The sequence below is a fragment of the Phyllostomus discolor genome, chromosome 4, assembly GCF_004126475.2.
Source record: "Phyllostomus discolor isolate MPI-MPIP mPhyDis1 chromosome 4, mPhyDis1.pri.v3, whole genome shotgun sequence".
Classification (NCBI taxonomy): Eukaryota; Metazoa; Chordata; class Mammalia; order Chiroptera; family Phyllostomidae; genus Phyllostomus; species Phyllostomus discolor.
The window spans coordinates 102,341,645-102,354,150 of record NC_040906.2 but is presented as its reverse complement, the minus strand read 5'-3'; the positions used below and the strand labels follow the sequence as shown (position 1 = coordinate 102,354,150).

General features: G+C 36.8%; 1 protein-coding gene across 10 annotated transcripts in view; it reads left to right on the top strand.

Moving 5' to 3' along the window:
- SAP130 (Sin3A associated protein 130) overlaps nt 1-12,506 on the top strand; it is a 97,101-nt gene that overhangs the window by 56,129 nt on the left and 28,466 nt on the right. For all 10 annotated transcript variants that reach the window (XM_028508622.2, XM_028508623.1, XM_028508626.2 and 7 more), the window contains one exon: nt 10,659-11,017. In XM_028508622.2, coding sequence (XP_028364423.1) covers nt 10,659-11,017 — 359 coding nt within the window. The remainder of the gene's footprint in view (nt 1-10,658; nt 11,018-12,506) is intronic.

Genomic DNA, 12,506 nt, shown 5'->3' with positions numbered 1-12,506 from the left:
TAATGTTGTCCCAGAGGTTCCTAAGCCACTCCTCATATTTTTTTTGAACTCTTGTTTCTTCATTCTGTTCTGGTTGAATGTTTCTTCCTTCTGGTCCACACCATTGATTTGAGTCCCAGTTTCCTTCCTGTCACTGTTGGTTCCCTGTATATTTTGCTTTATTTCACTTCGGGTAGCCTTAATTTGTTCCTTCATTTTGCGACTGAGCTCAATCAGTTCTGTGAGCATCCTGATTACCGGTGTTTTGAACTATGCATCTGATAGGTTGGCTATCTTTTTGTTGCTTAGTGGTAATTTTTTCTGGAGTTTTAATCTGTTCTTTCACTTGGGCCATTTTTGGAGGGGCAGGGGTTTCGGCAGGCCTCTGATGTAGTATGGGGCGGAGCCTTGGGTATTCACCAGGATGGTGCAACCTACATAGCTGCGTTGTGACGCTGTATGTTGGGGAAGGCAACGAGTTGTCCTGTGAGGCTGGGAGTTTTTCCCTCTGCCACAACCCCCAGAGGTGTTTTTAGTCAGTGGTTTGAGGCTTTATGTCCTGATGCTGGGACCCTAGGTTGTGGGTCTGTCTTACTCCCCATTTGCTCCTCCCAGTTTATCTGCATGCAAATGTGGGACCACCCGGTCTACAAGCCACTGCCTCTCCAGGTCCTTAGACCACTGCCTCACTGCACATCCTCTCCACCCAGCTGCCCATCTCTGCCCCTGCTACTGGTCTGAGTGTTTCTTCTTCAACTCCTTGGTTGTTGGACTTCCATACAGTTCAATTTTCTGGCAGTTCTGGTGGCCAGAAATGTTTTTAAATTTATTTTTAAATTTGTTGTTGTCCTTCTGGTTGTGCGAGGAGGCACAGTGTGTCTACCTATGCCACCATCTTGGCTGGAAGTCCCTGTTTCTGTAAGTCTCTTTGTTTTGTTTGTTCATTTGTTTTGACTTTGTTTAATGCCACATATAAGTGAAATCATGCAGTATTTGTCTTTCTCTGACTTATTTCACTTAGTGTATTACCCTTTAGGTCTATGTTGTACATAACAGAATTTTGGTTTTATTTCTGAGTAATATTTCATTGTATACATGTACCACATCTTCCTTATCCATTCATCTATTGGTAGATGCCTAGGTTACTTCCATATCTTAGCTATTTAAAGTAATGCTGCAATGAACTTTTTTTTAATAAGTGAATTTTATTTCAGGCCAAAACCCCTCAACTTGAACTAAATGTTGTGACAGTTCCACAGCACAGGCTGGTAAAAGAGCCCATAGACTGGGTAAGATGTCCAAAGGAGGGTGGAGTGAGTGGGAAGAACCACACACAAACCAAAGTGCAAAGCAATACAGAATGCCAGCAGCACTCATCTCCTACTAACTCTGGATCTCAGTGGAAAAGAATTATGGCAGCAAGAGGGTAGAGTGCCTCATTGTCTAAGCCCTCTCTCCAGGCAGAAACAAAGCTCTTGCATCCCATTGGACTGAATATGTGGTCTCCCTGCATCACAAGCAGAGGGATACTGTTGTGTCTGAAGCCTGGGGGGCAGGGTACATATATCTTTTCAAGGTTGTGTTTTCATTTCCTTCGAATAAATACCCAGAAGTGGATTTCTCCACATTTTCACCCATACTTATTATTTATTGACTTTGATAATAGCCATTATGATAGGTGTCAGATGTTATCTCCTGGTTGCATTTCCCTAATAATTTCTGATGTTAAGCATCTTTTCAAATGTTTGTTGGCATCTGTATGTCTTCTTTGAAGAGATCTCTTCATGTCCTCTGCCTAGTTTTTAATCAAATTATTTTTTGTCATTGAGATAGGAGTTTTTAATATATTTTATATATTAACCCCATATTGCACATATCATTTGCAAATATATTCTCCCATTCAGCAGGTTGTCTTCCATTTTGTGAAAGATTTCTCATGCTATGGAGAAGCTTTTGTTTTATGTAGTCCCATTTCTTTTCTTTTTTTCCCCATTTCTTTATTTTTGCTTTTGTTTCCTTTGCTCAATGGGAGTATGTAAAAAGATATTACTAAGACTGATGTCATAGAGGTTGCTATCTATTTTAAGAGTTTTATGGTTTCAATTCTTAATTTCAGTCTTTAATTCATTTTGAGTTTATTTTTGTATATGATGTAAAAGAGTAGTCCAATTTCATTTTTTTGCATGTATCCATCTGTTTTTTTCCAACACTACTTTTCAAAGACTCTGTCATTTCTCCATTATGTATTCTTGCCTCCTTTGTCCATAAAAGTGAGAGTTCATTTATGGACTCCTCTGTTCTCTTCTAGTGTTCTGTGTGTTTGTTTTTATGCCAGTACCATGCTGTTTTGATTATTAGAACTTTGTAGTATAGTTTGAGATTATGGAGCATACTTCCAACTTTGTTCTTTCTAAAGATTACTTTGGCTATTTGTGGTCTTTTGTTGTTCCATATAAATTTTGAATTATTTTTTCTAGATCTGAGAAGAATATCCTTGGTATTTTGATAGGGATTGCATTAAATTTGTAGATTGCTTGGGTAGAATGGTCATTTTAACACAATTAATCCTTCCAATCCTTGAGCACAGTATGTTCTTTCATTTATTTTTGTCTTCTTCAATTTCTTTTTCAGTATCTTAAAGTTTTCAGAATACAGATCTTTCACCTCCTTTGTTAAATTTATTCCTAGGTATTTTATTCTTTTTGATGCACTTGTAAGTGGCATTTTCTTAACTTCTGGTCATTCATTACTAGTGTACAGAAATGTGACATTTCTGTGTGTTAATTATGTATCCTGCTACTTGACTCAATTCATTTCTTAATTCTAGTAATTTTTGATGATGTGTCCTACATATTTTTGGTAGGGTTTTTTTATAAGTATGTTATCTGAAAATGATGACATTTTAACTTTTTCCTTTCCAATTTGGATGCCTTTTATTTCTTGTCTGATTGCTGGGCTAAGATTTCAGTGCTATATTAAATATTGTGGTGAGAGTAAGCATCTTTGTTGTGTTCCTGATCTTAGAGGAAAAGCTTTCAGCTTTTCATTATTGAGTATGATGTTAGCTGTGGGCTTGTCATGGCCTTTATTGTCTGGATAATATATCCAATATATCCAATATGTCTGGACAATATAATATTGTCTGGAGGACTTCTATACCTCGAAATCCTTGAGATCATAGGATTGTTATTCTTGGTTTTCTTGCCATAGTGTATCACCTTAATTGCTTTGGGAATATTAAAGCATTCCTGCATTCCTAGGATAAACCCACTTTATCATGGTGTGTAATCTTTTTAATGTATTGTTGAGTTTAGTTTGTAGGTACTTTGTTGGCAATTTTTAAATCTGTGTTCATCAGGGATATTGGCCTATACTTTTTTTTGTAGTGTCTTTGTCTTGTTTTGGCATCATGGTAAGGCTGGCCTTGTAGAATGAGTTTGGAAACATTCCTTCCTCTTCAGTTGTTTGGAATAGTTTGAAAAGCATGTATACTAATTTTTCTTTAAATAATCGTTAAGGCTTCACCTGTGAAGCCATCTACTTCGAGCTTTTGTTTGTTGGGAGATTTTTGAGTACTGCTTCAACTTCATTGCTAATAGTCTGTTCAGATTTTCTGTTTCTTCCTGGTTTAGTATTCAAAGGTGGTATGTTTCTGGAAACTCTTCCATTTCTTCCAGGTGGTCCAGTTTGTTAGCATATAATTGTTCACAGTATTCATTAACAGTTCTTTGTATTTCTGTGGTGTCGGTTGTTGTAATCTCTCCTCTTTCGTTTCTGATTTTCTTTTTTTCAATTTGGGTTCTCACCCTTTTTTATTGATGAGCCTGGCTAGAGCTTTGTCAGTTTTATTCATTCTTTCAAAGAACCAACTCTTGCTGACATTGATCTTTCTTATTGTTTTTTTTATTTTTCAGTCTCTGTTTTATTTATTGCTACTCTGATCTTCACTATTTCCTTCCTCTTGCTTACTTTGGGTTTTGTTTTTCCTTCTTTGTCTAGTACCTGTAGGTGTGAAGTTAAGTTATTTGAGATCTTTTTTGTTTCTTTTTTACTATTACAGATGACATTCAGTATTAGTTTCAGGTGGGACTTTTCTTCACATAGGCTTGTATAGCTATGAATTTTCTTCTTAGAACTTCATAGCTATACAAACTACATTTGCTGCATCCCATAAATTTTGTAAGTTTATGTTTTCATTTGTTTCAAGATATTTTTAGATTTTCTGTTTGATTATCTCTTTGATCCATTGGCTGTTGAGGAGCATGCTATTTAATCTCCATATGTTTGTGTTTTTTGTAGTTTTCTTCCTGCAGTTGATCTCTAGTTTTATGCTATTGAGGACAGAAAATATGCTCTATATAATTTGAATCTTGAATTTATTGAGGCTTATTTAATGGCCTCATGTGGTCTGTCCTGCAGAAGGGTCCATATGCACATGAGAAAAATACGTGTCTGCAGTTTGGGAATTAAGTGTTCTGTAAATGTTTATTATGTGATCTGCTCTAATATGACATTAAAGCCATGGTTCCTTTATTGATTGTCTGTGTGGAGATCTATGCATTGTGGTACGGTATTAAATTCCCCAACCGTTAATGTATCAACTGTTAACTTCTGCCTTATGTCCATTAATAGTAGCTTTATATTCTTTAGTACATCTGTGTTCGGTGTCTATGTATTTAGAATTATTATATCTTCTTGGATTGACCCATTTAACATTATGTAATATCCCACTTTGTTTCTTTTCACATTCTTTGTTTTCAAGTCTGTTTTGTCAGAGTATGGCTACCACAGCTGTGTTTTTGTTTCTATTTGTATGAAATACCTTTTTCTATCCCCTCACTTTCCACTTGTGTATTTTGATCTAGTGAGTCTCTTACAGACAACATATAGATTCGTCTTACAGTTTTGTACATTCATCTACATTTAAAGTACTTATTGATTGCCATGTTGTTGTTTCCGGGTTGTTTTTGTTCTCCTCTGTCCCTTTCTTTTTTCTCTTCCTCTCTTTCCTTTTGATATGCTGATTTTCTAGAATATTTTGTCTGGGTTCCTTTCTCTTTATTTTTTGTATGTTTCTTCTAAGTTTTTGTAGGTTTGTGGTTACATGAGGTTCATGTGTATCCACCTATATCTATAGCACTTTATTTTAAGCTGGTAAGCATTTAAGTTTCGAACGCATTCTAAAATTACTACATTTTTCTACCACCTCCATGTTTATGTTTTGACATCTCTTTTGTGTCTTTTTGTTCTCTGTGTCACATATTTCTTGTGGTTATAGTTAACTTTGCTACTTTTGTCTTGAACCTTGCATATTAGCTTTTGGGTTAACCTTATTTATTATATATTTATTTACTTTTACTAGTAAAAATTTTTCTTTCCTGTATTTTCTTATTTCTGGTTATGTCCTTTTCTGCATAAAGAAGACCTGTTCCTTCTCTGGGAAACTTCATCTCTTTTTCAGTTCTGAATGATAACCTTGCCAGGTACAATATTTTATGTTATAGGTTCATTTCTTTCAGCATTCAAATATTTCCTGCCACTGTCCCCTGGCCTGAAAAATTGCTGCTGAGAAATTAGCTCATGACCTTATGGGATTTTCTTTGTATGTGAGTTGTTTCTTTCTTGCTGCCTTTATGATTATTTCTTTATCCTTAACTTTGCCATTTTAATTCCTTCTTTCTTGGTGTGGGCCTCTTGGAGTTCATCTTGTTTGGAATTCTCTGTGCTTTTTGAAGCTGGATATCTGTTCTCTTCCCCAGACTGCAAGTTTATAGCCTTATTTTTTTTTCAAATATATTTTCTGCCCCTGCTCCTGTTTTTAAATCTCTACTTCTGGAATCCTTATAATGTAAATGTTAGACCATTTGATGTTGTTATCCCAGAGGTTTCTATTTTTCTTTATTTGAGCATTAGATGCTTTTTTTAAAAAAATATGTTTTATTGATTATGTTATTACACTTGTCCCATTTCTTTCTCCCCTTTATTCCCCTCTGCCCTGTACCCTACCTGCCACCAGCATTCCCCTAATGTAGTTCATGTACATTGGTCATACATATAAGATCTTTGCCTTCTCCATTTCCCATACTGTTCTTAACCTCTCCCTGTCTATATTTTACCTACCATTTATGCTTCTTATTCCCTGTACCTTTACCCCTGTTTCCCCCCTCCACCTCCCCAATGATAACCCTCCATGTGATACCCATTTCTGTGATTCTGTTCCTGTTCTAGTTGTTTGCTTAGTTTGTTTTTGTTTTTAGGTTCAATTGTTGATAGTCATGAGTGTGTTGCCATGTTACTGATCATAATTTTGATCATCTTCTTTTCCTTAGATAAATCCCTTTAATATTTCATATAATAAGGGCTTGTAGATGATGAACTCCTTTAATTTTACCTTATCAGGGAAGCACTTTATTTGCTCTTCGATTCTAAATGATAGCCTTTGCTGGACAGAGTAAACTTGGATGTAGATCTTTGCCTTTGAATACTTCTTTTTATGACTTTGAATACTTCTTTTCAGTCCCTTCTTGCCTGCAGGGTTTGTTTTGAGAAATCAGCTGATAGTCTTACGGGAACCCTTTTGTAAGTAACTATCTCCTTTTCTCTTGCAGCTTTTAAGATTCTCTCCTTCTCTTTAATCTTGGGTAATGAAATTATGATGTGCCTTGGTGTGTGCTTCCTTGGGTCCAACTTCTCTGGGACTCTCTGAGCTTCCTGGACTTCTGAAAGTCTATTTTCTTTGCCAGATTAGGGAATTTCTCCATTATTTTTTCAACTAAGTTTTCGATTTCTTGCTCTTCCACTTCTCCTTCTGGCAGTCCTGTGATTCGGATGTTGGATTGGTTAGTTGTCCTGGAGGTTCCTAAGCCTCTCCTCATTCTTTTTGAATTCTTGTTTCTTCATTCTGTTCTGGTTGAATGTTTATTTCTTCCTTCTGCTCCAACTCATTGATTTCAGTCCTAGTTTCCTTCCCTTCACTGTCGGTTCCCTGTACATTTTCCTTTATTTCACTTTGCGTAGCATTCACTTCTTCCTCTATTTTGCGACCATGCTTAACCATTTCTGTGAGCATCCTGATTACCATTGTTTTGAACTTTGTATCTAATAGGTTGGTTATCTCTTCATCGGTTAGTTCTATTTTGAGAGCTCTGATCTGCTTGTTCATTTGGGCCACATTTTTTTGTCTGGGCCTGCCTGTTATATAGTAAGGGGCAGAGTCTTGGATATTCGCCAGGACAGGGCAGCCCACTTGGCTACTGGTGGTGCTGTATGTGAGGTAGGGGTCAGAGAGGGAACAGTGCCACTTGCTTGGCTCCTGGCTGGCTTTCAGTCAAATCCCCTGCTAGTCACAAGCAAATTGGGCTTTTCTGGTGCTGATTCCAAGGTCGATGGGTTTGCATACATTCTTTGACCCTGTGGGTTTTTCCAACGAAGTCTCCTGTGAGGCCGGGAGTTTCTCCCACTGCCTGAAGTCAGAGCTTTTGAGGCTTTATTTCCTCACGCTAGAACCCTGGGTTGCACAGTCTATCTCACTCCCTAGAAAGAGCAACAAAATGTACTAATGTGTTTATTGTTTGCGTAGTTGACATGAAATCTGTAGTAGAATATTTGACTATGAATTTAAATTCCTCAATCAAATGACCACAGCCCAATGAGGAAAAACACAAAGATGAGAAGACTACCAAGAGGAAATTATAAAACATAAAGAGATGATATGAGTTGACATAATTCATTCAAGATCTAGTAGAAACCATCACAGAATTAAACCAAAATTTAAAAAGAAAATAATGTAGGCATAGAAGATAGAAATGAAAATAGTGAATGACATTTTAAAAAGAAAGATAAAAACCGTATAGAATGTACTGTAATACAAGATCAACATAGACATATCAACGTCTCTGAAATCAACATGATTTAAAATTGATAGCATGTTAATATTCTGTCATTAACTAATGGATCCTTTACTAGTACACAAAATATTGGTGTGTTCTATAATTGTTGGCAACTTGGATTCAGTAAAATATGGAAATAGAGTAGTATTATGTGGAGGTGATAGTAGATAGACTCACAGAGTGAGGATACTTATCAGTATATCTTTTGAAGTGTGAAAATATTACTAATTCAGAAGAAACAATAAAGGATAAGTGTTTTAAACAGAAAACTAAAATTAAAAAGTGAATCTGCCCTGGCAAGGTGGCTTGGTTAGTTGGAACATTGTCCCATACACCAAAAGTTAGCAGGCTCTATCCCCTGTCGGGTCAGCCAATCAGTGTTTCTCTTTCACATAAATAATCACATTCAGAGGTGAAAATTTGAAAAATAAATCCAAAAGCTGTCAAGATAAATTTAAAAGTTGAGTTGAAAAGAAGTTACATAGTTCTACAAGACTACTGCTAGTGTTTGCTTAGGTCTTCTCTGGCAATCACTAATTTATTCTCAAACACCACCAAACTTATAGGACTCTAAATACAGGCTGACCTTATTAGATCTCTTTTCCCTGAATGAGATCCCTCCTTGAAGCCTTTCTTCCACTTACTCCATTCTGCATTGGTTGCTCTGGACTTGATGCCCAGATACTATTCCTGCTGATTCTTCATCATGCTCTGTGTCCCTTCAGATAATCATCTGGAGCCCATTCACTTTGTTTTTCTTGATTTACTTTCTTGATTTTTTAGAGCACCTTTCATAACAAAGAGCACTAAAGTGCCAGTGTTTGACACTTCTTATATAAGAAAAATGTATTTTACCCTCTTCAGTCTATTTTCTCACTGTTGTTAAGATTAAGTGAACTTATAATTGTTTATTGAAACTTTTTTATGATATCTGCATTAAAGTCCAGGCCAGCTAATTCTTATATCATTTGTTCAAGTTGTGTTTTTTTCTGACTCGATTAGATGAGTGATTTTCTATTTGTACCTGGACATTTTAGTATTATGAGACTGGAATTTATTTATATGCCTTTTGTTTTAGTGGTCCCCCACTCTCAGCTACCCAGCTGAGGAAGAGAAAACATTGCCTTCTTACTGCCAATTGGGGATTGAAGTCCAGGTTCCCTTTTTGGCCTCTTTTCACACCTCTTTAGTAGTGGGATGGAGGAGAGAGGATTTAGTCCCTCATTACAGCCTGGCAAGTGTAAAGGTCTTGATTCTCCAAAGCTAGAGGGGATGGGGATGGGGTTATAATTGCAATGTGGTGTTTCACTGGAGTATAATAGTTATTGTCTACAAATTTTTCATCTTGATGACCTTTCTTGGCTCCTTGGCTAGAGAGAAAAGACTTTTGTTGAGGCTTATTTTCTCAGTGCCCTTTGACATTTCTGGGTTGCCACCTCATTGGCACACATTCTGGGACATAAGAGGCAGAAAAGAAACACAAGGAACTTCTGTGTCATTCCTCAGGTCCTGAGATTCCTAGCCAAGTATGTCTACTCTTCACCTTTCACCAGCTTTTTTGTTTGTTTTATATATAGTACTCATAATCAGTACTCACTATTTTTAGTTATACTTAGCAGGAGGAATAGGCAAAAATATCTGTGCTATTTTTCTATAAACAAGTACTACCCACACTCTTAAATGATATAATGGCTAGGAGAATTTTAAGTTGGAAATCTCTTTTTCTTTCTAGGTGACATCAATTTTCATCTTACAGCATTCTCTTTTAAGTTACTTTTTTTTAAAAGATTTTATTTATTTTCAGAGGAGAAGGGAGGGAGAAAGAGTGGGAGAGAAATATGAATGTGTGGTCACCTTTCATGTGCCCCCACTTGGGACCTGGCCTGCAACCCAGTCATGGGCCCCAACTAGGAATCAAACCGGTGACCCTTTGGTTTGCAGGCCGGCACTCAGTCCACTGAGCCAAGCCAGCCAGAGCTAAAGATAGACATTTGTAAACATTGCATTTGTAGCTACTTTAGATTCCAGAAGTATCTCTTGTAAAATATACTGGAAAATTACAAGGGTGCTGCCTTTAGGTTAGTAGGCTATATATGGGAAGTGGAGGGAAATTATTTTTAATTTGTATCCTTTTGTATCTTTACCATGTGCATGAGTTTCCTCTTTTACATCAAATAGGTATAAAGACACTATATATGAAATATGAATACAGTTGTTGTCAATAAAAAACCTAAGACAACATAGGCATTAAGGAATTCTGGGAGGAAAATGTAAAACATAATGAAAAAAATTTTTTTTGATAATGTGGCTTTGATATTTTTAAAAATATGCTTGGTTTTCTAAATTAATTTTATTACTGCTTATAAAAACATGGTGAGCTGGAGCAAAGAAGGCATTTTTTTAATTATAAGAGTAAGTTTATTTAGAAAATTACAAAGGTAATATGTGTGAGCCAGCTGGGCCATGTATGCTCAGGACACAGGCTACAGAAGCAAAAGAAGGGCCCTGGGAGCTTAGAAGAGGAAAGGCAAAGGTTACATACCTGGGAAGAAGAATAGCGGAACTGGTTAGGCAGGCAGGCTCCCGAGAGGGAGAGCACCAAGGAGGGCATATTTTAAAAATTATAGTTTCTTTTAAAACTTTAAAATTCAACTTTTGGAATCAACAAGTATTTATTTTACTTTTGCTATATTTTACAGAAAGAATTGGACAAATACCCATCCTTTGAGGTATTACAGGTTAAGTCAGTTTTCTGTTGTTTGCTACGTTATCTTTGCTTTTGTGTTTCAGTGCCAAACCTAAGTCAGAAATCCACGTATCCATGGCCACTCCAGTCACTGTGTCCATGGAGACTGTGTCCAATCAAAATAATGATCAGCCCACCATTGCAGTTCCTCCCACCGCTCAGCAGCCTCCACCAACCATTCCAACCATGATTGCTGCAGCTAGTCCCCCATCACAGACAGCAGTCGCCCTCTCAACCAATCCTGGAGCAGTTCCCATCACTCCTCCCATCACTACCATTGCTGCTGCCACTCTGCCATCAGCAGGTGTGGGTGGCAGTCCTGCCTCAATTTTGGTTCCTTCTGTGCCTGAGATAAAAGTTAAAGAAGAAGTGGAACCAATGGACATTATGAGGCCAGTTTCTGGTAAGTTCATTCACAGAATATTCTTTTTTTTCTTCCCCCTAAGATTTTATTTTGTATTTTTTTTACTTATTCATTCATTCATTCATTCATTTTTAGAGAGGGGGGAAGGGAGGAGAAAGAGAAGGAGAGAAACATCAGTGTAAGAGAGAAACATCAACTGGTTGCCTCTTGTGTGCACCCCTACCAAGGATCAAACCCACATCCCAGGCATGTGCCCTGACCTGAAAACGAACCACCAACCTCTTGCTTTGCAGGATGATGCCCAACCAACTGAGCCACCCAATTAGGACCAGAATACATTTTATTGGCAGTTCCTTCTTCCCCTTTCCTAACTCTCCTGAGAGCCAAAACTGTTTCTCCTGAGAAACACTGACTTCTCCGTTCCCATTTTAAATTTGCATTTTATTAGTTTTTTTATATGGAACATCCTTTTGAAAACTAAAACTGTTTTGCTGGTTTTATAATTAATTTTATTTATTAATCAAAGTCAAGCAAAAGGTTATCCCCTGGCTGGTGCGGCTCAGTGCATTGAGTGCAGCCTGCAAACCAGAGAGTGGCCAGTTCAATTCCCAGTCAGGGCACGTGCCTGGGTTGTGGAGCAGGTCCCCAGTAGGGGACATGTGAGAGAACCACACATTGATGTTTCTCTCTCACCCTCTCTTCCCCTCTGTGTATAAATAAATAAATAGAATTTTACAAAATCCTACAAAAGATTAACATTTCTTTTTATAATTAATTTTATTTCTTACCAATATCATGAACAAAATTAATATTCCCCCAAGGATATTTATATACCCTTTAATATAACTTCTTTGTATTCATTCAGAAAATATTGCCATGTAAGAAATGTCAAGATACAATCATAACTAAGTACTGATTACTTACAATTTATTCCTTGCCAATTTTTGTTCCCTTGTTATGCAATAAAGTAAGATTTACATTGTTGAAAATATTCTTCTTGATAAACTTACATGTGATTAGTAAAATCATAAAAGTATTCTTTATCCCTTTTCCTCTTCTTGACTAAATTTCCAATTTATAAGGGCAGGTCACTTTGGAGGTTTTTTAAAAAATAATTTATTGTGGATCTTGATTTTTATAACTATGAAAGTAACATGCAGTGTAAGACATTTATAAAATAGAGACAAAGTAGAAAAAGCACAACCCCAACATCTGGGAGGTTATACTCCAGCAAAGGTAATGAACAGTAAAATAAAGCAGGGACAAAATATAAAGGAACGTGAGGGCTGGAGCTATGAGTTTTAAAGACTTCTAAAGGAAAGAGCTATTGAGAAAGTTATCTTTGAGTAGAAACATTAAACAGGCAAGTTCTTGGAAAAGAGCATTCCAGACCAAGAGTAAGAGCCCTAAAATAGTAGCATGCCTGCTCTGCTCAAAGAATAGCAGTGGCACAAGTAGATGGAGCTAAGTGCAGGAGGAAGTGGTAGAAGATAAGGTCAGAGAAACAGGGTCAAGACTATGAGAGCTT